Source organism: Aethalodelphis obliquidens, unplaced genomic scaffold (genome assembly GCF_003676395.1).
Source record: "Aethalodelphis obliquidens isolate GAN/ISIS:26980383/991018 unplaced genomic scaffold, ASM367639v1 scaffold14, whole genome shotgun sequence".
Lineage (NCBI taxonomy): Eukaryota > Metazoa > Chordata > Mammalia > Artiodactyla > Delphinidae > Aethalodelphis > Aethalodelphis obliquidens.
In genome coordinates, this window is record NW_020837958.1 from 20,260,316 (window position 1) to 20,284,794 (window position 24,479).

The 24,479-nt window shown below is 37.9% G+C and overlaps 1 protein-coding gene across 6 annotated transcripts in view; it reads left to right on the forward strand.

Annotated features, from left to right (window-relative positions):
- The window catches only part of LGR4 (leucine rich repeat containing G protein-coupled receptor 4), a 109,597-nt gene extending 87,546 nt beyond the window's left edge, over window positions 1-22,051 (forward strand). For 4 of the 6 annotated variants that reach the window (XM_027115146.1, XM_027115142.1, XM_027115147.1 and 1 more), the window contains 14 exons: window positions 4,175-4,390; window positions 5,235-5,306; window positions 7,198-7,266; window positions 8,175-8,246; window positions 8,429-8,500; window positions 8,835-8,903; window positions 10,880-10,951; window positions 11,960-12,025; window positions 12,734-12,805; window positions 14,477-14,548; window positions 14,803-14,928; window positions 15,748-15,863; window positions 16,119-16,202; window positions 18,989-22,051. In XM_027115146.1, coding sequence (XP_026970947.1) covers window positions 4,175-4,390; window positions 5,235-5,306; window positions 7,198-7,266; window positions 8,175-8,246; window positions 8,429-8,500; window positions 8,835-8,903; window positions 10,880-10,951; window positions 11,960-12,025; window positions 12,734-12,805; window positions 14,477-14,548; window positions 14,803-14,928; window positions 15,748-15,863; window positions 16,119-16,202; window positions 18,989-20,265 — 2,455 coding nt within the window. In that variant the 3' untranslated portion in view covers window positions 20,266-22,051. The remainder of the gene's footprint in view (window positions 1-4,174; window positions 4,391-5,234; window positions 5,307-7,197; window positions 7,267-8,174; window positions 8,247-8,428; window positions 8,501-8,834; window positions 8,904-10,879; window positions 10,952-11,959; window positions 12,026-12,733; window positions 12,806-14,476; window positions 14,549-14,802; window positions 14,929-15,747; window positions 15,864-16,118; window positions 16,203-18,988) is intronic. The other 2 variants (XM_027115144.1, XM_027115143.1) reach the window with 2 other exon arrangements.
- The last annotated feature ends 2,428 nt before the right edge of the window (window positions 22,052-24,479 follow it).

A 24,479-nucleotide genomic window follows, 5' to 3' on the forward strand; every position in this document is an offset into this window, starting at 1 on the left:
CCTATTGAAAGAATCAGTTACAGTATTTTGTTTTTTGGTCTGTTAGTTAGGATGAATTTTAATAGTGTAGGTCATTGGTACAAAGCCATGCTTTCTAAGACCATTTCTCTGTGAAACATTGATCTCAGTGTAAGTGCAAACTCATTACATTTATGGGTGTGCCACCAACACCCACATGTGGATTGAGGTGTAAGGATTAACCATTTGAGTCACCACAAATCCTTTTTCTCATTAACTTTTTATTTAAGGGTTCCATTTTCCCAGATTTCTTCCTTTTGATCTCTTACGTATGGCTGACTTTACAATTTGGGGAAATTTTTAAAAGAGGAAATTGTGTCTGTGCACTTTTTGTTGTATTATTATTTTGCATAGAAGGTAGTTTCATTACTATCTTAGCTCAGAACTCACCTGGTTATCTTGCTAAGTTAAGACCACCCCTTTTCTTTGGTGGGGTGTAGCACAGAATTCTGCAGGAGCCTAAATGGTGTATATAATACTGGATTTATGTTAAAAAAGGTCTAGAAGGGACTTCCCTGGTGGCACAGTGGTTAAAAGTCCGCCTGCCAACGCAGGGGACACGGGTTCGATCCCTGGTCCGGGAGGATCCCACATGCCGCAGGGCAGCTGAGCCCGTGCGCCACAACTACTGAGCCTGTGCTCTAGAGCCCGTGAGCCACAACTCCTGAGCCCACGTGCCACAACTACTGAAGGCCGTGCACCTAGAGCCCGGGCTCTGCAGCAAGAGAAACCACTGCAATGAGAAGCCTGTGCACCACAACGCAGAGTAGACCCTGCTCACTGCAACTAGAGTAAGCCTGTGTGCAGCAACGAAGACCCAACACAACCAAGATAGATAGATGGATAAATACATAAATAAAGTCTAGACAACTTTTCTTATTATAGTTTTTTGCCACATCTTTTTTTCTTCCTGTTTTATTGAAATGATTGACATATAGTACTGTATAAGTTTAAGGTGTACAGCATAATTTTTTGACTTATGTACATCATGAAATAATTACCACAATAAATTTAGTGAAAATACATCATCTCATACAGATACTTAAAGAAATAGAAAAAAAAATTTTTTTTTTCCTTTTGATGAGAGCTCAGGATTTATTCTCTTAACAGCATTTATATATAACATTCAGCAGTGTTAATTATATCTATCATGTTGTGCATTACATCCCTAGTACTTATTTACCTTATACTGGATGTACATCTTAATGAAACACATATAGAGAGGACTTAATGTCAGTGGAGTGTTGTGTGTGTGTATGTGTGGGGAGCACTGCTCAATATTTTCTACAGTGTGAATGAACATTATCCTCACTCTTATAACATGAGCAATTTAAACTTTTAAACTGTTGTGACACAGAGAAGCTGGGGAGGGATTTCAATTTGTGCTTAAAATACAATCTAAATCCTCACCTGATCTAATGGGGCTCTGTGTCATCTGGTCCCCATTTGCATCCACATCTGTGTCTCCCTGGACCCTCCACTCTCTTCCTCCTGTGTTCTAGTCACTCAGACCTTCTGGGAGTTGCTGGGACCACACCCAGTGGGTTTCTGCTACTGAGTCTCTGCCCTCACTGTTTCCGTTGCCTCAAACACTCCTTGCCCAGCTTCCTTTGCCACCTGCTCTGGATCTCAGTTTAATGGCACCTTCTTAGAGATGCTTTTCCTGACCAATACATTGTAAGAAGCTACCCTCCCCCTCAGCCCCTGCTAATCCTGATCTCAGTACCCTGTTTATTTACTTCATAGCACTTTTTAAGCACTCTCCAGTCATTTTTCAGTCTGTTAGTTATATTGTGGGTCAGTCTCCTCATTACTGTCGTGTTCACCATTTTTACCTTTTGTACCTAACAAGATTCTCAGTTTACACGAGTTGAATGAATTGCAGATAGATTAGCTACGTGTAGAATTTAATTGCATGATTTAGTTACATTATATGGTTAATTGTATGATTATATTTCAGCTCCACATTATTTATAGAAAATGTCCAGATGTGTGAATGTGAAATAAATGTCCTTAACTCTCTCCGCCTCAACAAAATGTCTCTCTCTTCCTAAGTAGAAGTTCCTTGAGGCTGTGAAGCGTGTGCGTGTGTATGTGTGTATGTGTGTGTGTGCTTGAACACACTGCCATCTACTCATTAAAGAAAATCTGCTAAGCAGCTCTGTAGCCAGTCCTTTGCCAGTCTGTTATATAAAGGATGCCTGTCTCTTCTCAGGGTTAGGTAGGTTCTAGAAAGTACAAGGAATAAACAAACCTAAAACTGTTTGTTTCTAAGTGGATTCTTAAGGCAGCTGCTCAGTTTCTGAAGCTCTCCACTTTTTAGTGCTCTTCAAGTTATCCTGACTATCAAACAGAAGGCTTCCATCAGATCCTTACCGGAACCAAGGGTCTTTGACCTTGACCAATCTGCCTCTGCAAAGGAGACTGCATTTGGGGCTGGGGCAGTTAGTTGGGAGCGGGGGCTCAGCACTTGCATGGAGGGAAAAGAGACACTTATGGCAGGATCCGAAGCTGGAGCAGCACAGAGAAACAGGAGGCATGAAAAGCACTCTGAAGTCAGAATTTCCTGAACTTGAAGACTGCCAAAGTTGATTTCTTTAAAAAATGGGCTGCTGGGCTTCCCTGGTGGCACAGTGGTTGAGAGTCCGCCTGCTGATGCAGGGGACATGGGTTCGCATCCCGGCCCGGGAAGATCTCACATGCCGCGGAGCGGCTGGGCCCGTGAGCCATGGCCGCTGAGCCTGCGCGTCCGGAGCCCGTGCTCCGCAACGGGAGAGACCACAGCAGTGAGAGGCCTAAGTACCGCTAAAAAAAAAAAAAAAAAAAAAAAAAAAGGCTGTCGTTTTGACCTTGCACCTGTTTTCTAGTGTTCCCTAATTTTCACCAAGAGATCCAAGCCTGTGAGATATGGATTTAAATAGTGAAGTTATATCAACAAGGTACTTGCGAAGAAAGTTGTGATTTGCCTGGTGCATACGGTTCCTCACCATATTAATACTAACTTGTCATTTTGGCAAAAAGCAGTTATTCCAACAATTGCGCCTGGTTGTGTCAAAACTAACATTTAGGACTTGGTTTCTCAGATTTTCAGATGGGGATTTAATTTTTAAGTATGGGTAATCCTATTAGTAAAGTGTCCTTAATTCCAAAATTTTGGGGAAAATCGAAGAAACTCTAAAGCCACAATAATGTTGATCGGAGGAGCTGTTTAATTTTTTCCTAGGGACAGTTTGCCCTTTTCTTAATATCTGTTAATTTTGACAAACTAATTTTTCAGATGTACTTAGGCCTAAGAGAAGAGGAGAGGGTTGCTTTGCCAGTACGTGACACACACACACACACACACACACACACACACACACACACACACACACACACACACACATTTTTTTTTGCGATACGCGGGCCTCTCACTGCTGTGGTCTCTCCTGTTGCGGAGCACAGGCTCCGGACGCGCAGGCTCAGTGGCCATGGCTCACGGGCCCAGCCGCTCCGTGGCATGTGGGATCTTCCTGGACCGGGGCACGAACCCGTGTCCCCTGCATCGGCAGGCGGACTCTCAACCACTGCGCCACCGGGGAAGCCCGACACTTATATTTTAAATTGCCTGGTGGTAATAAGGATTGTTGAGAATCTATTGAAATGGTTTGTTGCTGTAGAAAAAAATTGTAAGTATGTTCTTACTCTTTCCCCTTTGGTACCAAGTCAGAATAGCAATTAAATTTAATAGCAAATATTAGTTATAAAACTGTAAGTAAAATAGATTATTTGGTCAGCTTAGTTTTTTCTTGTTGTTTTTCTATATTTTTGATAAGTACATTCTGAAACATAAAATTCGCGCTTGAGCTCTGAGGGTTTCTTTCTTTCTTTAATATATCGTTCTGCCATACAGTTGTGCTTAGCCAAGGATTCAGATTTGTATGCATCCCTTTGTTATGAAGGAAGGGAGACACCTGAGTTCCATATGCTGGTCTTGGAAACATTGTTAGATTTTAGGAAAACTTCTAGTGAAATTAAAGAAATAAGGGATGCTGTGGCTTTGGTCATTTTTAGAACTCCATTTTTTTTTTTTTTTTTGAACCCTGAGAGTTGTGTGACTTGCCTTGACTCATTCCACTAGAATCCATTATTGAAAGTGGTTGTTTTTCTCTGTCAGGCGTCTAGATGCCAACCATATCACCGCAGTGCCTGAGGACAGTTTTGAGGGGCTCACTCAGTTACGGCATCTGTGGCTGGATGACAACAGTTTGACAGAGGTGCCAGTGCATCCCCTCAGCAATCTGCCGACCCTGCAGGCGCTGACCTTGGCTCTCAACAAAATCTCCAGCATCCCGGATTTTGCATTTACTAACCTGTCCAGCCTGGTGGTTCTGTAAGTATCCACCCCTTTTAATACTATATATTTGTGTTAATTTGGGGGCAAAAGCAGAGTTCTTGTGACAAATTGTTATGAAAGTACCTCACGGAGTATTTTCTTGGAGAGCTGGTGTTTGGGGGATCTGCCTTTTTTACAAAATTACATGTGCTGACTTTTAAAAATACAAAACAAGATAATTTTATAAAAATTAACGTTCGATGATAACAGTTGAATGTCTCAAAAATAAATGGCCATTTGTAGTCAGGAGAAGAAAGTGGGTCATTCAGCAAACACTGGTACAGCTTTTACTTGTATCCCAGCAATGCATTCAGTGTTAAAAGAGGCGGAAATCCTTTTGGAGATGCCCATAGAAAATGAGTTTCAGTGATATTTCATGTTTTTACTGTCTATTCAAAGAGTATGTGATTTTCTGTTGTTTCAAAAACTTGGACATAATAAAGTGGCATTTCTTGTAAAATCTGTTACTGATTCTCACTGATGTAAGCTGACATTTCCCCTGCCTCCCCATAGGAGAACTCATCAAAGTTTTGCTTCGTATAATTAAAAGCTCATCAAAACTTTTGTTTGGATATGGGTAAATAATTAAGAATCTTCCATGTGTGCACTCCTCTTCCACTAGAGATATGTTCCTTTTCCACTGGCCTCCTATGTTCAGTGAATCCGAGTCTGTGCAGTATTTATCAAGAGATATCTACCCAATGCTATTTGTTTTCCATTAGTCAAGTGTTGCAGTGTTTAGCTGCACCATTCCTTTAAGCTCTACCAATTTAGACATGTAAAACATTATAATAGTTACTTCTGGGTGAAGCAAAAGTCATTTTGGTGCTTTTTTCCATAGGCATCTTCATAACAATAAAATTAAAAGCCTGGGTCAACACTGTTTCGAGGGACTCGATAACCTGGAGACCTTGTAAGTTTATTCGTATTTTGGATGATCACACTTGGGAAGTTGACAGTGCAATTTTGCATTTCATTGCAGAAAAAGGAAAAAAAGTAATGGTCTTAAGTTCAGCTCATTATTAATTTGCTTTAATACATGACTAAAGTCTTGCCTTCAGATAACACAGTCATGAAAACGAATCTAGGTTTCTGGTTAAAAATGGCGCACCAGATTGATAGTTCTTACAAAAGGACGTGGTAAATAAAACCAGCTCAGTCTGCCAAGCTGTACACCTTTTCAAAAACTTTGGTTTTGTTAGTATGATAGGCAGTTTTGGAACTTTGAACCTTATAAAATTAATACTGGAAAAGTTGTTTTGTTTCTTTGTTTTCTCCCTCATCTCAGTTGCCTTGCTAATTGTTAACAGTGGGTTTTAATACCATCTCTGCTTTTATATGCTAAATGTGATGAAGGTTTCCATTTTGCTTAGGATAATTTTGTTGTTGTTTCTATTGTTAAAGTGTTAGAGAATTCTGGCTGTTTCAAAACTGTCCATTGTACCATGATATGAGCAAAAGACATAGTGCAGCTGTGTGTAATCAAGAGTAGGATCTTTATTTTTGTGGTTTTGGTATGTACTAGTTGCCTTTATTCAGAGACATATAATATTAGCCACCGTGGTATAGTAAATGATTCAGAGAATGTCCCAGTTAGATGGGTGAGTAACATCTGATTGGAATGCTTAGGGTTTGTAATATTTTGTTTAATTGAATTTTTGGGTTAACTGTCAGTCAATGAGAAGACTTAAAATCTTTTAGTACTCTATTAATTCACTTTCCTGTTTAAACCACTAAAAGATAGTAAGTATCAGTGGATATTTGAAAGTTGAAGCTCTTGAAGAAGATACTGCCGAACCCAGTTCTATTCTAAGTATGTAAATACCAGTGGAACAAAAGACTGGGCGGGTCTTCTGATCCTAAACCTTGTATTATTCCAATATATTATTCTAATTATATTAAAATTAAACCTCTTCTTCCCAGTTAAATTTTTATTTACCATTTTTTTTCTATGTAGAAAAGGAAAACAACATTGGTCTCTAAGGTGCTGGCCTTTTGATTTTATTTACTCTCATTCTGAAATCAATCGCTGATCATATGCTAACATTCTCTTTAGGTTAAAAGAAATTAAAGTTTAAATACACTCAGAGGGACTTCCCTGACTGTCCAGTGGTTAAGACTCCACGCTTCCAGTGCAAGGGATGAGTGTTCAATACCTGGTTGGGGAACTAAGATCCCACGTGCCTTGTGGCATGGCCAAAAAGTAAATAAATAAAATAAAATACACTCAGAATTAAGACTTTTAGAAGTACAGATCACTACGGCTTTTCCCTCTCCTAATTAATGGAACTTTTTCAACAATTTGTAACCCACTTGAGGACTGTGGTTGTATGAAACCGTCCTGGTCCTTCTCCTTATTCATACTTAGGTCATCCTGCTGATGTTAGGGCCGAGGTCAGCCGCCCTCATACCAGAAGTTCAGGAAGCCACTCTAAACCTAAAATAGAAACCTCAGTCTCAGGCTATTGTCATTTACAGATGATAGTCAATAAATTCCATTTTATGGAGAACTGCCATTCAGGTGATTGGCTTATTTAATGCACCCGTAATATGTGATTCTGAGAGTTGTTTGCACTTTTAAAGTTGTTGACTTAAAACATCATAGAAGCATTAAGATTCTTTTTTCTATTCAGTAATCTAAGAAAAGGTGTACATTTAATTAAATGGACTGGCGATTGGTTGTCAAAGAAAGATTACCATCCAGAGGATGTGATTTAAAAAAAAAAAAAAAATTTGTACCAAAATACCTTATAAATTGTGACCATCCTTCAATGTTCTTATGTATTTTTCCAATTTTTTTCTAGGGACTTGAACTATAATAATTTGGGGGAATTTCCTCAGGCAATTAAAGCCCTTCCCAGCCTAAAAGAGCTGTGAGTATTGCTTTGCTCTATCTGTGCCTTAATATCCCTAGAACTCACCATTTAATGTTCCAACAATGAGATTTTAGAACATCTTTGTTCCATTATATGTATCATAGTACACACACACACACACACACACATGCACACACAATCATACAGATTGGATTATATTGGCTAGCACGGACAATTCTGAGCATAGATTACTGTATAGGGCTGGATTCTGGTGAAGCAAGCCATAAGGTATGGTCTCTGCTTTATAGGAGCTGTGGTCTTAGTCCCACTGGGGAGGCTAACCATATAAGACAGACAGAGAGCAGTTTCTAGGTGGAAATAAGTGCTGAGTGAATAGGATAAATAAATCATTCCAGAAAAAGACCTCACTGAGGCTTGGGGTCATTGGAAAAAAACATCACCAAAGAGAAGGAATTTGACTGGACTTGAAAGAATGGAAATATTTAGATAAATGAAAGAGATGAGGGAGCATTTTAGATATTGGATTTGTCAAGGTCAGAGATAAGAATGCACATGGCATAACAGAGATCGTGTGTCATGAGTTGATAGCAAATATTCTGAGATGCATTTCTTAAAAACTAAATGCAGGTGACAATGAGAGAGATTTTGGGGTTAGAATACCTGTGATGCATGCAGTCAAAAGTTCTTTGAGGATGAAGCAGGCTAAATGTATAGAAGGAACCTGGCAGTGGTAGTAGGTTAAGCAGTGGGTTTAAAAAGAATTAGGTATGGTCCTGAAAAAGATGAGATGGAATTAAAAATTCAATTTCCCCACATTTTTGAAATTTTCATGTAGTTGTTATCAGTTATATTTTACATCCTACTGAAGAGTAATAGATATTCAGGTTTTAACTTATTTCACAAGGGGATAAACATTTCAAAATATTTTTCTTCTATCTTTGTAGGTTATTTCACAGTAATTCTATTTCTGTTATTCCTGATGGAGCATTTGATGGTAATCCACTCTTAAGAACTATGTAAGTAGTTTTGAAATTTTCTTTTAATATGTAATCATGTAAAGCAATGTCTGTACAATGCCAAACATCTGGATAAAGAATGGAAATTCAGGCTGTTAGATATATGAGCTTTGTGAACATAGATTTAGTGTTGGAGTGCTTGTGAACATATGAAAACTTTGCTTTTTTGGCTATTTTTACAGACATTTGTATGATAATCCTCTATCTTTTGTGGGGAACTCAGCATTTCACAATTTATCTGATCTGCATTCCTTGTAAGTATTATAGAAATTTAAAAACAAACCTGAATATTTACACAGTTGCTTTAATGGAAAACTAGAATTTATCATTGTAGCTCCAGACAGCAGAATCTTTTATTTTCTTTTTCTTGGGTGGAAATCCAAAAGACAATTTTGAAAATTTATGATGATTCTTATTTATGTGAACACTTGGTCAAAATTATCACACTTTCAGGTCCAATCAAGAGATGAAACTAATCTTTTTAGGTATAGTGGTACTGTAATTGTAAGCTGTTTAAAAAATAAAATGAAAATATTATCTATGAAAATTTTTATTTTAAATTACTTTTTATCTCCCAATTTCTTAAAGAGTCATTCGTGGTGCAAGCATGGTACAGCGGTTTCCCAATCTGACTGGAACTGCCCATCTGGAGAGTCTGTAAGTGTGGCCTTTTGAAGAAGGGCTGTGTAAAGATAACACCACGCTGGCCTGCTAGTAGGTTGCCAGTGCTTTTTGGTGATGATGATGAGTTAATGTTGATTTCTACAATCTTGGTTTGTGAATATCATGCATAGAGATGGATAGGGTTTGGAGTCAGTCAACTCAGGTAGAGTATATAGCCTAGTATGTGAGAGGTAAGTTCTGAAAAGGTCACTGAAACTATAAGGCAGTAAGTAAGTACCAAATTAGAAGCAGTGCTTTAGGAGTTCAGAAGTGGAGCAATCGATGTAGACGATCAGAAAAGGCTTTATGGAAGAGGTGAAATGTTTCAAACTTGGATACTGTCAGGTCTCCCAGACCTGGTCTTTTATTTAGAAAGGCAGGATTTAGTAAAACCGGGAATACTGAAAATATACTCAGGTATGGCATACAGATGATCAAATATAGCTAAAATTGCATGTTTATAATCAAATGGGGAATGATATGGAGAAATCTGGAAAATTGTTGGGCTTGTAATTTTAAAGTGACAGACCTTGAGTACTGAACATTTGGTTATGGTAAAGCTTCTCAGTGGGCGGCCTGTGAATGGGCTGCAGGTGCATCTAAGATCTTGATGACCTCAGCCCTCCAGAAGCCACGTGGGGCCTGACCGTGGTTAGGATCTCTGCCACAAGGAGCCTTACCACAGTGTGCCGCAGAAGTTACAACATTCGTGTGTGCCAAGATGTAAGAAAAGTTGGGAAGCATTGAGCTAAGGAGTTTAAAGTCTACTCTTACGGCAGTTTGGAGGTGTTGAAAATGTTGGAGGAGGAGGCGTGAGGAGGGTAAGAAGAGAGACTAGAGGTAGAATGGTGAGGGGGCCATGGGAATACTCCACTTGGCTAAATGAACACATTTAACCATGAGAGTTCTGTGTCTTCGATCCATCACTGGAGTTCCTCCATGTGGCCTGAGATTCCTCTACCCCTCTCTGCATCATTTCACCCTTGATCTGCCTAGTAGCAGAAAAAATGGAGAGGGTCAGATGCTGAGACCTACAGAAGACGGAAGAACAGGAACTGGTGACTGACTGCAGATGGGGAGGTAGAAAGGGAGGGGATTGCTGGGCTGCACCCCTCAGGTCTATAAGACCTGCACTTGTCCAGCTTCATGACCGAAGAAAGAGCCCAGAGTCAGCAACAGAGACAGCAGTGGTTTAATGGATGGGGGAGCTTACATGTCTGAAGCAAGGTCCTGGAGCAACACCCCGCTGGCACACAGAAGGCAGGACATGGCAGCAGTCTTCGCTCCCGGGGTGGGGGGAAGGGGAGATTGCCAGTTATAGGAATTGACATCAGGTTGGCTAATTAGTTACCAGGGAAACCAGCAGAGGGGCATGCCTCTCACCACCCTTTGATAAGAACTATCACTAGCTGGGGTCTGGGGCAAGTATGCAGGAAGGTCAGTCATGTGAGTAGGGTGTAGGTAAAGCAGGCCCTGGTCAGGCAGGGGCTATACAGAGAGCAAGAGAACAGCCATCTTGAGTGGCCTGATCATACAGGGATTAAAAGAAAGTTTCAGAACATTGAGTCAGGTTGATTGAAAGAAAAGATAGAAACATGGTTTGCGGGGCAGGATGCTATCCTGGTTTCAAATGTTTTGGGTATGAGAGGGTGACAGAACTTGCAGAACTTGTGGTCAGGCTGTGACTACGGATTCATTTTTTTCTGTTGGTCCACATGAGAACTCAAGCTTATCATCTGGACAATATTAACTTCTCGTGTCACAAGCTCTTCTGCATTACTATGAAAATAATATGGGTATTAAGGGTTCATTCTTCTTCCCACGTGCCTTACTTTAGGGAGTAGTTAGGCAGTGGGACACATAGACTCTAGTCCATATGCAAGTATGTGAGCATGTATGTTTCTATATGAGAATAGAATTTTGTTTACCATCTCAACTTGAATCATTTCTTAGACCATGTTTTTCCATAGGACCTTGACCGGTACAAAGATAAGCAGCATATCCAGTAATTTGTGCCAAGAACAGAAGATGCTTAGGACTTTGTAAGTTGGATTCTTCTTCCCTTCTCCTGCCTTTCTTTGTTTTATGTACTTCACACATGTTGAGTTTTATTTTTAATGAACTCTTTTCATTAGGTGACATTAAGGTATAATTATTTCTTATTGGTTCCCTTCATGGAAATGAGCAGGAATTTTAGTATCCCGCTTCCTTGATTTCTTTTTTTATCCTGACTCCTCATCCTTATTCTAGTTGCCCCAGGGGAGTTAGCTGTCTGTATGCTGCTCTTTCATCCATAACCCAAGTAAGAGCCCCAGTCTTTCTTGGATCAGGAACCAATTAAGCATGGAGCTTTCCAAAATCTCTAAGCTGCCCTGGAAATTAAAAGTAAATAAAGGATGTAAAGTTGTCACAAGAACAAATAATTAAGTTACTAAGTTGTTAACAAGTATTCAGTGGCAAGAGATAGTAACAAAATAAATGACTGACTGATCAAGCAAGTAGTTAAATGGTGTCATGGAGTATCAAACACAATGATAACACTGAGGAAACACTGCATGGGATTAACAGAGTTAACTAGTCCCAATTTTTTATTTACTATAAATATTTTTTAAAATGTGAGTACATATAACACTCCTCTTACAGCTTTTAAATTCAATAACAACATAGAAATTATTTATGGTATAAACAATATTATAAAAATATGAATTAAAAAACTCGTAACTCTACCATTTGGACATAATTTTTATATATTTTCTGCACTGTATTTTTCATATTTATTGTATATTCTTAATGTTTTAAAATATATTTTATATTGTCTATACTCAACATTATGTACTTGAAGTTTGCCAGTCTTAAGCCTGTTCTGTCACTGAGGTAGGTGCTCTAGAAAGCTTATGTGTCTTGGGTAAAAAAAAAAAAGTTGCTTTTGTTGTTTAGCCGTATTTCTTTATTACAGATCTTAGCACTGCTTTCAGTGCTTCTGAGTACAGCTCTCATAATGTAGTATTCTGATAAGATAAAATTAATTTGTTAATTTCCGTTATTTTAAGGGACTTATCTTACAACAATATAAAAGACCTTCCCAGCTTTAATGGTTGCCATGCTCTGGAAGAAATGTAAGTTGGTCTTTGACTTACTCTTTTTTCTATGGTCTATTGTTAATTCATTGAGCCTTTCCTATTGTAAATAAATGGCTTTCATATTAAGATCTTAGAAATTCACATAATCAGGTGTTCCTATGAATAAATGTCCAATGGTACCAAGTGTGTTCATGTGACCAGCATTTATCGGGCACCTGTCTATCAGGCATTCTATGAGATGGTATGGGAGGAGGGTGGTGTATATGAAAAACCAAACAAACAAAAAACTGGTCCAGATGTGGATATCTACAGTGTAGCTATACAGGACAGCTCTGGTGGGAGTTGACTGAGAGGTCAGGAAAGGGAGGAACTTATACTCCCATGTTTTATCTCCTCCTTCCTCTGACCTTCCTTCTGTGGTACTTGGTATGGTTGCGTCTTGGGTCCTTTCTCACTATGTTGTCTTCCTGCTGTCACTCCTGTGTGGAGTTGGTGAGGAATTTAGATAGTGTACCTTAACTCTCAGTGTAATTTTGGGTGAAATACCAATTAGTCTAACCCTTTCATCTTCTAGACGAGGAAACAACAGTTCCTTTTACTTTCAGCAAGATCAATTAATGTTACTCATGAATGAATGTTTAAACTTAGAAAAAGTTTAATTAAGAAATGTTATTTTTCAAAATAGAAAATATTTTCTTGCTTTTTTTCTCTTTCTTTTATCTTTAATTCTTATTCTTTTTTTAGTTCTTTGCAACGTAATCAGATCCACCAAATAAAGGAAGATACTTTTCAAGGCCTGACATCCCTAAGGATTCTGTAAGTTCCTCTGTGATTATTAGAGAGAAATAAAATTTTTGTTAAACTGTAAATTAATGTATCATTATAATTCCCATGTTAGTAGATATACTTAAATATAGAATTTATTATGCATAAATATTGTTTTTCAAACTTTACCACATGGTACTTCATAAATAATTTCCTTTCAGCATTTTTTCACCTTAGTTAATTTATGAGATTGCTAATTTATGAGATTGCCCATTTGTGAGTGAAAAAGTATAACGTGTATAGCTTGAGAAACACACCTTGTGTGTTTTCAAGTCATAATAATGAAGTTTGTCAGTTTGTTAGGGGCTGAGTGGGCAAACTGTAGCCTGTGGGTCAGATCCAGCGTGCCTCCTGTTTCTGTAAATTAAGTTTTATTAGAACACAGCCCTGACTTTTTGTTTAAGAATTGCCTAAAGCTGCTTTCACCATACTATGGCATAGTCAAATAGTTGCAGTAGAGACCGTGTGACCCCCAGAGGTGAAGGATATTTACTATCTGGCCCTCTACAGAAAAAGTTTGCTGACCCCTGCACTGGGGTACCTATCATGGCAAACACAGCTAATATGCAGTAGAAGCACTCATTTAAAAAGTGATTTGTATTTGAGTGCATATTTGTGCCTGGTACTCTATTAAGCACTTGGGAATACAGACAAACCATGTCACGGCCTTCATGCAATGCAGAAGACGCAATACACTAAATAGGGAACAATTTTTTTTTATACAGAAAAGAATTTGAAACATTGACAGTGAAGTGTAATTACATATATTAAAATCATGTTTTCCAGTAGATCCCCATTAAGAAATTAAACATGCGTCTACTAGAGAAATACTTTATTGGTAGTTGGATTGCTGGACCTTTCCTTGTTGCTAACAGGCTTCCTGTGGGTCTGGGCAGTAGTGGGGAAGGGGACTGGCTCCCAGCTGCCATCACTTCTAGAGCGCTGATAAGTGACAACAATGAAAAGCTAGCTGGCCTTTTCATGATTTGGAACCAAGTCTGTCGAATTTTCCTGTTATCCAGGAGATGTGTCATGGAATGAATTTAACCTATCTTTAAATTTCCATTAAGGCTCCGTGTAAGTGTGGTTGCAGATTATTTCTATGTTTTATTAATTCTGTAATATCAGAATTCCTCAGGGTGTGTTCCTGAATATAGTGTATGGCTCTGGTGTTGATATGGTTTTTATTTCCTGCTCGGGGAAAGAATGATATCTGAAGCCCTTCTGGAATGCTCTTGTTTGCATATTGATTATTTGTCTTCCCTCATGGCCTTATCACTAACCTTTGAGAAGGCAAATAACCTGAAGCCTGTTTTTATTTTCAGCTTTGTCAGGAGCTGTGCTTTTCCTCACCTAGTTAATAGGACCAGAAGTTATATCATATCATTTATATTTCTGAACTAGTATCAGAATGATAAGGTGGAGAAAATTCACAACTGTTTGAAACAGATGCCAGTTAGAATTACTGCTCCCTGGAACACATTCCAAGAAATATTTGGCTGTGAAGGGAAGGACTTTAACATAAACATTAAAAATGTTGTTGAACAAGATTAAAGATCTTTGTTATCTTATCAGGGATATTGTGACTACAGCAGATTCTAAAGTGTAGTCTGCATTTGGAATTTATTTCAAAAGAGTAACACTTTATTTTTATAATTGCAGAGATCTGAGTAGAAACCTGATCCATGAAATTCACGACAGAGCTTTTGCCAAGCTTGGGTCAATAACTAACCTGTAAGTTTCATGCAGCAATATCATGAAAGTAGTGAATAGTCTGCAGAAACTTGTGTTTTAGCATTGTGCTACCCAAATCATTTTCTCTTTTTAGTGTTCCCTTGTATAAATGCTAACCTGCTATGATGTAGTGGCAGCTTCTGAAATGGTTTTCGCACACCTAAACTTCCTCTTAGAGCTCTGAGACTTGTGATGTTAATGCACGTACAGATTTGTGTCTTAGGAGTTAATTTGAAGTCTTATTCACATTTTAGAGATATAAGTTTCAATGAATTAACTTCATTTCCAACGGAAGGCCTAAATGGACTAAATCAGCTGAAACTTGTGGGCAACTTCAAGCTGAAAGAAGCCTTAGCAGCAAAAGACTTTGTTAATCTCAGGTGTGTTTTTGCTTATTTTTCTTTTTTGTGGAAGTTTTGGTAAACCTCCAGATTATAGAGTGTCCTGGGTTTTTTTTTTTTTTTGCTGTGGTTCCCAGATTTTCTGGGAGGCTGTCATTTAAGAGTATTTTCAACCTCAGTCCTCACAAACTTGGAAAAAAATAGAACATGAGCATTAGTCCATAGTTGTTGAGGACATGAATTGCAGACCACGTTGCTGGTCAAAGAGATAATCTAGCCCTTCATCAGAATGGTTTTGTATATAGTGGGATTTGTCATTTGCAACAAGATGGCAGAAAGCACATGTGAACCTACAGGAAGTTGACACAATGTGATAATACTTTACAGAGATATTAGAGTTAGAGAGGGGACCTTACTAGATATAGTAGAGAGAGGGTTTGGGAATATTATTATGGGAGAAGAGAATAAATATTTTCATTATACTTATATGAACAAAGTGAATTCATTTAATGGTGTAAAGCCACAGATGACCTGGGACATTAATTTTAAATGAAACTACCAGTTTCATATGATAAATTGGGTGTGGTTAATTCATTTATGAAAGGAGTCTGATAAGATTTTACTTTAAATTGCAGTATTGCTATTAAATTTTAAAGATGTCTTGATTCAAATTGTTTTTAAAAGCATACCTTATATAAATGGAGAAACTCATGGTGTCATCTGATACCAGAGCTTTTTAACAGATGAGGAAACTAAGTCCAGAGCGGATAATGACCAGCTTAAAGTATTTACTTTTTACAGAACAAAAGCATGTCTGTGAAGTTGGTATTTCAGTATAGATTTTGCCATTTTTTTCAGGTCTTTATCTGTACCATATGCTTATCAGTGTTGTGCATTTTGGGGTTGTGACTCTTATGCACATTCAAGCACAGAAGATAACAGCCTCCAAGATCACAGTGTGGCAAAGGATAAAGGCAAGTGCATGAACTTTTGAAAACAGAACACAGCATTAATCAAAGTCTCTGTTATTGTAATCAGTTTGCAAAGGATCAATGTGAAATCTGTGGAGAAAAATGGCTTTTGTGTACTGTGTTCCTGACATCTTTAATATGTTATTAAGCCTGGTGCAAGCTGAACTTACATCATGTACAAGAGAGAAGACTGCAGGAAAAGATGGGTCTTTTGAACTGCCTGAACCTTGAATTAAACAGTTTGTGTTATATATTCAGGTCCCACTGACCTAGCAGTTGTCACCAGCAGTGCTGAAAAGGAGGAGCACAGTCAAATCATTATCCACTGTACACCCTCGACAGGTAAGCCTAACACATTTGGCTGCAGTTTCTCGCTTTAAACGAACACTAGGCAAATATACCTAAAACTTCCAGGGATAGATGTGATTTCTGTGACAGGAGTGCGACTAGATGGTTTCATAAGGCCTGACTCAACGTGTGGTCTGTATACAAGGAGCTTAGCCATCTCTTGCAGAATCTCAGGCCCAGACCCAGTGACTCAGAATCTTTGTGTTAACAAGCTCCCCAGACGAGAGTTATGCACGTTGAGGATGGAGAGGCTCTTTCTTCATGGAACTTTAACCCTAGGTCCAGTTCTTACTGGTCTGTAAGGATTTTTGGTGTTATCCTTTTTTTTTTTTTTTTTTAATGAAACCTTGCCATTACTTTTAAAAAATTTATTTATTTGTTTGTTTATTTTGCCTGCGTTGGGTCTTCGTTGCCGTGTGCGGGCTTTGTCTAGTTGCAACAAGCGGGTTGCCATTACATTTCTTTCTGTTTTATTTCATTGAACTTCAGTAGACTTGGGAAAGTTATTAAATTGACACCACGTATTGGTCATGACTGTATTCTGCCTAATCTATCAGAGAAGATGGATTTAGAATTTTACTGTTAAAGAAAAATTTAAATAATGGCTAAATTGTGTGCTATGAAGTAGATTCCTCTTTAATATGATCACACAGGATGATCTGGACATTAATTTTATAACTCAGAATCGTAAATATTATGGATTCTTTAATGATTACTACTGAATTGTGAGCTTCCTCAGAGGCTGTGTATGTGTTCTTTTAATACTTAGCACAGTGCCTGGTATAGAGAATAATCTTAAAGTGATCAGCTGAGTGAATGGGATTAACAAGAATCATTTATGTCTATGCAGTTATTTAGTTTCTGTATTGACTGGTAGAAATTAAGAGGTCACTTGCCCTGCTGGGGTTCTTGTGTTGGAGAATGTACATAAGGAAGGGAACGTCTTTATTAAAGGGGAGTGTAAACTTGAATATGCAGAGATTCCATTTCTTCCACACTGATTTTAAACCTTGGGGGTCAACCAGAAGGAAAGTTGGTCTGAGCTCATCTCCCCAGGTGGCAATAGGAGTGAAGTGCAGGTCTGCTTCCTCCACTCCACTCACTTGTAGTAACACAGAGACAGCCATGTGCTGACACAGAAGCAGGAAGTGGAGGAGAGCAGGAACCTTCTTTTAAAACTCGAGGAAGCAGCAGGTTTCCAAAGACAGACTGGGTGGAGCCAGCTTCCCAGGCTTTTGAAGGAAAGTAATTCCACCCACTAATCAGACACTTTCCAAAGGGTGTCCTGTTCTCCCAGGTCGGATTAGCTACTCCTTGTTCCTTGCAGAAGGAAGAGTTCAGATACAGAGATAAAGGTGAAAGGTTCCTCTTAACACTTCCCTGACGGGGCAATAAAAAAATTAATTAGAAAAAAAAAATTTTTTTTTAAGTTTCTTGAGTGAGATCCATATAAATGGTGCAGAGCTGGTTTGTTAGGTCTGTGAATATCTCAGTGATTAAGTTGCTTTATGGGATGTATCAAACTTCAGGACAATCCAGAAACATAAATTAGAACGTGTCTTTTGGGCAGTTGCAGTACATAGTTTTCTTATGCTCTGTAGACAAAATTCTGTTTTTCTTCACTAACTTTTATTTTTTAAATATTATTATCTTTTTTTAACATCTGTATTGGAGTATAATTGCTTTACAATGTTGTGTTAGTTTCTGCTGTATAACAAAGTGTATCAGCTATACATAAACATATATCCCCATATCTCCTCCCTCTTGCGTCTCCCTCCCACCCTCCCTATCCCACCCCTCTAGGTGGACACAAAGCACCGAGCTGATCTCCCTGTTTTCTCTAACTTTTAAATAAAACAGTTGTCATTTGGGACATAATTAGCATGCCAGTCAGTTGCTAGAACATACAGCTCAGCTACTAAATTAGTTCTTGCAATCCTAGTTTGTTATGTAGGGTTTTATTGGACATAGTTTTACATTACTAGTTAACATTGGTGTTAACTAGTGTAACATTGATTTGGCTCTCATACTGTCTGAATGACCTCTGTCAGGTCAACCAAACACTTTGAAATCTCAGTTTCTCTGGATGAAAAATGGGGATAATTATACCTATCTTAACCTGCTTCATCAGATTGCTTTTGAAAGCTATAAGAAATGTGTAAAAAATATATGTATTACACATACATATAATATACAATTAGTATAAAGTATATTAGGAACTAGGAAGGAAGAAGGAAAGGACCTGACATTTACTGAAGTACAACTATGTACCCAGTAGCCCGCTTAAGTACCTTGTGTATGTAATTTTACTTACGCTACACAACGCTGTGAAATAGGTGTTATTATCCACAAGTGAGAAAATGAAATTCTTAGAGGTTTAAGTTGCCCTCTCAAGTAAGAGCAGCAAGTTATGAACCCCAACCTCAAACTCTAGTATATCTGATTGCAAGCCCTCAGTTTATGAAGTACCTTTCAGGTACTAGACACTGTGCTATGTATATTAACTTAGGTATAAGAAAAAGTGAAAATTTTCTTTTAAATATCATTGTATGGTTTGCCCAATAGTTAATAAAAGAAATGAAATAAATATATATTAAAATAACATATTAAAATACATTTTTAAATAGCCCAGTCCAATGACTAAAATATCAAAGAAACGGTAATCTTTTCAATTGGGATCAGTTCAATTTGTAGTAGATTAATTATTCTAGTTTCTCTCTCAAGCCATATCATATGGAATATGGTCTTTTATAAGTTGTCTTTTCTCTCTTTCATTCTAGGTGCTTTTAAGCCCTGTGAACATTTACTGGGAAGCTGGATGATCCGTCTTACTGTGTGGTTCATTTTCTTGGTTGCATTGCTTTTCAACCTGCTTGTCATTTTAACAACATTTGCATCTTGTACATCACTGCCTTCCTCCAAACTGTTCATAGGCTTGATTTCTGTATCTAACTTATTCATGGGAGCCTATACCGGCATCTTAACTTTCCTGGATGCTGTGTCCTGGGGCCGATTTGCCGAATTTGGCATTTGGTGGGAGATTGGCAGTGGCTGCAAAATAGCTGGGTTTCTTGCCGTTTTCTCCTCAGAGAGTGCCATATTTTTACTAATGTTAGCGGCCGTCGAAAGAAGCTTATCTGCAAAAGATATAATGAAAAATGGGAAAAGCAATCATCTCAGACAGTTCCGGATTGCTGCCCTGTTTGCTCTTCTGGGTGCGGCCGTAGCAGGCTGTTTTCCCCTTTTCCACGGAGGGGAATATTCTGCATCACCTCTGTGCTTGCCATTTCCCACAGGAGAGACCCCATCATTGGGATTTACCGTAACCTTAGTGCTGTTAAACTCACTAGCATTTTTATTAATGGCCATCATCTACACTAAACTCTACTGCAACTTGGAAAAAGAAGACCTTTCAGAGAACTCACATTCTAGCATGATTAAGCATGTTGCCTGGCTCATCTTCACCAACTGCATCTTTTTCTGCCCCGTAGCCTTTTTCTCGTTTGCGCCATTGATCACTGCCATCTCTATCAGCCCCGAAATAATGAAGTCTGTTACTCTGATATTTTTCCCATTGCCTGCTTGCCTGAATCCAGTCCTGTATGTCTTCTTCAACCCAAAGTTTAAAGAAGACTGGAAGTTACTGAAGCGACATATTACCAAGAAAAACGGATCCGTGTCGGTTTCCGTCAGCAGCCAAGCTGGTTGTGTGGAACAGGATTTCTACTATGACTGCGGCATGTACTCACACTTGCAGGGTAACCTGACTGTGTGTGACTGCTGTGAATCCTTTCTGTTGACCAAGCCAGTGTCATGCAAACACTTAATAAAATCACACAGCTGTCCTGCCTTGGCAGTGGGTTCTTGCCAAAGACCGGACGGCTATTGGTCCGACTGTGGCACGCAGTCTGCCCATTCTGACTACGCAGATGAAGAAGATTCCTTTGTCTCGGACAGTTCTGACCAGGTGCAGGCCTGTGGACGAGCCTGCTTCTATCAGAGTCGAGGATTCCCTTTGGTGCGCTATGCTTACAATCTCCCAAGAGTTAAAGACTGAATCAGTGTGTTTGTGACTGTTTCCCCCATCAACCCAAATCACAGTGTTTATAGAATGAACCCTAGTCTGATCTCTCATCTGGGAAGCACTTCTGTGATCACTGCCTGGTGTCACTTAGAAGAAGGAGAAAGGCGGCAGTTTATTTCTTAAACCAGACCTTTGCAAAGAACAAGTGCCTAAACTATCAATGGATGAAAAAATGCAGTGTCCAAGCAATGTGTAGTCTATTTGAAACAAATGTATAACTTGAAAAAGATTCTATGTATATCATAGCAATATAGCGTTAGGTTTTTCTGATCCACAAGAAGCAAATTTATACCTATTTCTGAATTAAGCACAAGATAAAGAACAGCTGTTAATATTTTTTTAAGAATATTTTAAATGGTGATTTTGTATAATTGAAGAAAAAGTCTTGCTAATTTTACCTAATGTTTCATCATTAATCTCAGGACAACTTACTGCAGGGCCAAAAAAAGGGATTGTTTCCCAGATAGGACTCTGAGAGTGCATGTAGGCATCATCGTCTGGCATTGTCTAATCCATCTCTGACATAATAGAGATTGTTTAAGAGATTTAAATCTAAAACCTGAAGATGTTTTTAAAACAATATTAACAACTGTTAGATTTTAAAAGAATAACCGAACACATTTGTTTTCAGTCATTATACACTGCTTTGTTTCAATCACAGTAATTTTTTCTTCAGTGTTTTGTGATCACACTATTAGGAAAAAGTAAAGGGCTCATTGCTGTGTGAATTAGTAGATTTGGCTAAACTACTTACATGGGACTTTAAAAGTATCTGAGGGATTCGATGGCTCCGTGTAATGTTCTCATTGATAAAACACGTCCTAATATCCTTGGAGCTATCAGTATTTTCCAGTTTTGTTGGTCTGTGATCTACCTATAGTTTAAATTATACAGAAAGTAAATTGTGGCCAGTGATTTCATTTAGTTGGAAGAAATTGGGAGTAATTATGACACAAAGCACTTACATTTATTAGTGAGCTGGATTCTCCTGAACCTATACTATTATATGGAAGCTGCCATACATTTTCCCCCTTACTTTGATTTACAAGAGCCTGTGCAACAGCTCAGGAACGGTGTTCTTGTGAGACAAGCCAAATATGTCACTAAGGCAAAAAAAAGGCATAAAGCTTAGGCCTGACAAGCCAAATATGTCACTAAGGAGAAAATAAAAGGCATAAAGCTTAGGCGTGTATCTTTAAAAATCAAAAATTGTACTTGATTCTCACCTATGGACTTCTGACATGTTCACTACGTGGAGTCTTAAAGTTATAAAGGTTCAATATGTGTTTTGAACAATATGCTAAATCAGTAGCAAACCCACTGCCATATTAGTTGTTCAGGAGATACTAAAAGACATTAAGCTAGACTGCAGTTTAAAAATTAAACTGTATATAATGTGCATATAATGAATTTTTATCTTATGTAAATTATTTTTAGAACACAAGTTGGGAAATGTGGCTTCTGTTCATTTCGTTTAATTAAAGCTACCTCCTAAACTATAGTGGCTGCCAGTAGCAGAATGTTAAATTGTGGTTTATATACTTTTTGCATTGTAAATAGTCTTGGTTGTATATTGTCAGTGTAATAAAAACAGAATCTTTGTATATCAAAATCATGTAGTTTGTATAAAATGTGGGAGGGATTTATTTACAGTGTGTTGTAATTTTGTAAGGCCAACTATTCACAAGTTTTTAAAATTGCTATCATGTTTGTATATTTACACATCTGATAAATATTAAATCATAACTTGGTAAAAACATCTAGCTAAAAGTTTTTTCTTTTCAAAAGTCATGTTACTGAATACTTTCATTGCATCATTTAAAAAATAGACTAGCAGATATCTAAAATATGTGGTAAACTGTGCTATACATATGGTAGGAAATACAATATTGTATGCAGTGTGTTTAATTATTAAAGTTTCTGGAAAGCAATCTATTTTGCCTTAATTTATACTAGATATATTAATGAATTTGCTTAGTGTTAAACTAAGCAAATTGAAGTAAAATATTTTTAAGAGTATTAGAAGAAATGTTGAGAGAACACTTTGCTGAAATTTAGAAGTGAGGTTTTATTCTATCTTAAGTCTGAACCATACTCACGGAAAACAAACTGTGAAATTTAAGAGGATACCATCAATTATATCTTATTTAAAAGCAAATTATTTTAAAAACTGCATGATTCCAGTTATAGCCAATTGCTCAAATGCAGTAGTCCTCCCTTTCCTCCCTTATCTGAGGTTTCACTTTCCATAGTTTTAGTTGCCTGTAGTCAACCGCAGTCCAAAAATATTAAATGGAAAATTCTAGATATAAAAAATTCATAAGTTTTAAATTGCACACCCTTCTGAGTAGTGTGATGAAATTTTGCACTGTTCTACTCTGAAACGAATCGTCCCTTTGTGCAGTATACCCTGCCTGTTAGTCACTTAGTAGCTGTCTCTGACTATCTCAGTGCTTGTGTTCAAGGAACCCTTATTTTACTTAATAATGGCCCCAAAGCACGAGAATAGTGATGCTGGCAATTCAGATATTCTCATACTATGCCTAATTTATAAATTAAACTGTATGGGGAAAAAAACATAGTATACATAGGGTTTGGTACTATCTACAGTTTCAGGCGTCCACTGGGGGTCTTGGGACATATCCCCTGTGGATAAGAAGGGTCTATTGTGCTTAGAAATAATTCAGTATTCACAGTCATCAAGACTTCATTTTACAGATGGGAAAATAGAGGGCCTAATGAAATTTAAGTGAATACCTGACACATACAGCAAATTAGAACCCAAACCAGCACCCAGTTCCCCTTAATTTGAGATGTTTTTTGTTTTTGTTTGTTTTAAACTTCAGTATATGTTTGGAATTCCCATAACCAAAAGTAGAATACTATAATTACCCCTCCTCCCATGCCCTAGGCCCTTACTGCCCATACCCAACACCCAGCTTTGGCAGCTGTCAACAGCACATGGTAAATCTTGTTTCCCCTTCATCCCATTCACTCACCTTCTCTAATCCCTCTGCTCCTTGGATTATTTTGAAGCAAACCTAAAACTGTTTCATCTGAAAATATTTCAATATGTCCAGGGATACATTTTTTTAAATTGTGTCATATATTGCAATAGGACTCACTGATAATGATGTTATTTTTGAAACAGAGATTTTCAAGCAAGGGTCACTCTTCACTTACACAAGTTTACAAAGCCAGCAAAAAATAGGAATTATCTCAAATATAGCGTGAAAGTGAAAATAAATGAGTAGTAAGAAGAGAAGTTACTAAGTTAATACCCTGAAACTTAAGGGGAGAGGCCCTCTTTCGAGCTTATTTATACATTTTATATAATGCAACCAAACTTGATTATGGTTTCTGTCCCAGTAATGAAAAGGCGCTGTAAGAAAGGAGACCACAGGACTTGATTATGTTCAAGCACCAGCACCAGCAGCTCTTAGCCTCTTAGCTCCAGGATTGTTACAGCATAATGCAGTAGTTGGTCATCATGATGATTCTGAGGCGTCAAGGGCATAATTTGTTTAAAACATTTTAGATCCCATAGCAAGAGGTTACAGTGGAACAGTTTTGGAGTTTAAATGATACAAGTTACCATTTACCATTTTCTCTTGTCTGGTCCTGTGCTAGAAGCTTTGCGAATTAATAAAATATGACTGGGAGATAGATTATTCCCCTATTTTACAGAGGAGTATGTCAGAACTTGGAAAGGCAAAACAGCTTGTTTAGGGAAAACTAGCAAATAAGAGGAAAACCACGGATTCAAATACAGGTCTCTTACATACTAAAACTTGGTGTGTTTTTTTCCTACTAGGCTTCAGTAATGTGGGGTGATGTTTGTTGGGAATAGCTTCTCAAGTTTACCCCCTTATGAAGCCCTAAAGTGGCCCAGGGTGATGCTGTTGTTATTGATTCGAGAGATGCTCTCCTAAAAGGTTTTAACCAGATACACCAATATTGAGTAATTGGGATACAGAATGAAAACTCAAGCCATTTTATTCCTCCATCAAGTCTATCACTCATTTAAATTGCTCTAGTTTTCTTCCATTTTCATTGTTTTTACTGAAAATTTTAACAAAAGTTACATTCCATTTAAATAGTTTTAACCATGTCATATTTTATTAACCATAGCTTCTGTCTTCTGGATTGCCCTTAGTTACTATTATTTCTACTGTAATTCTTTGGTG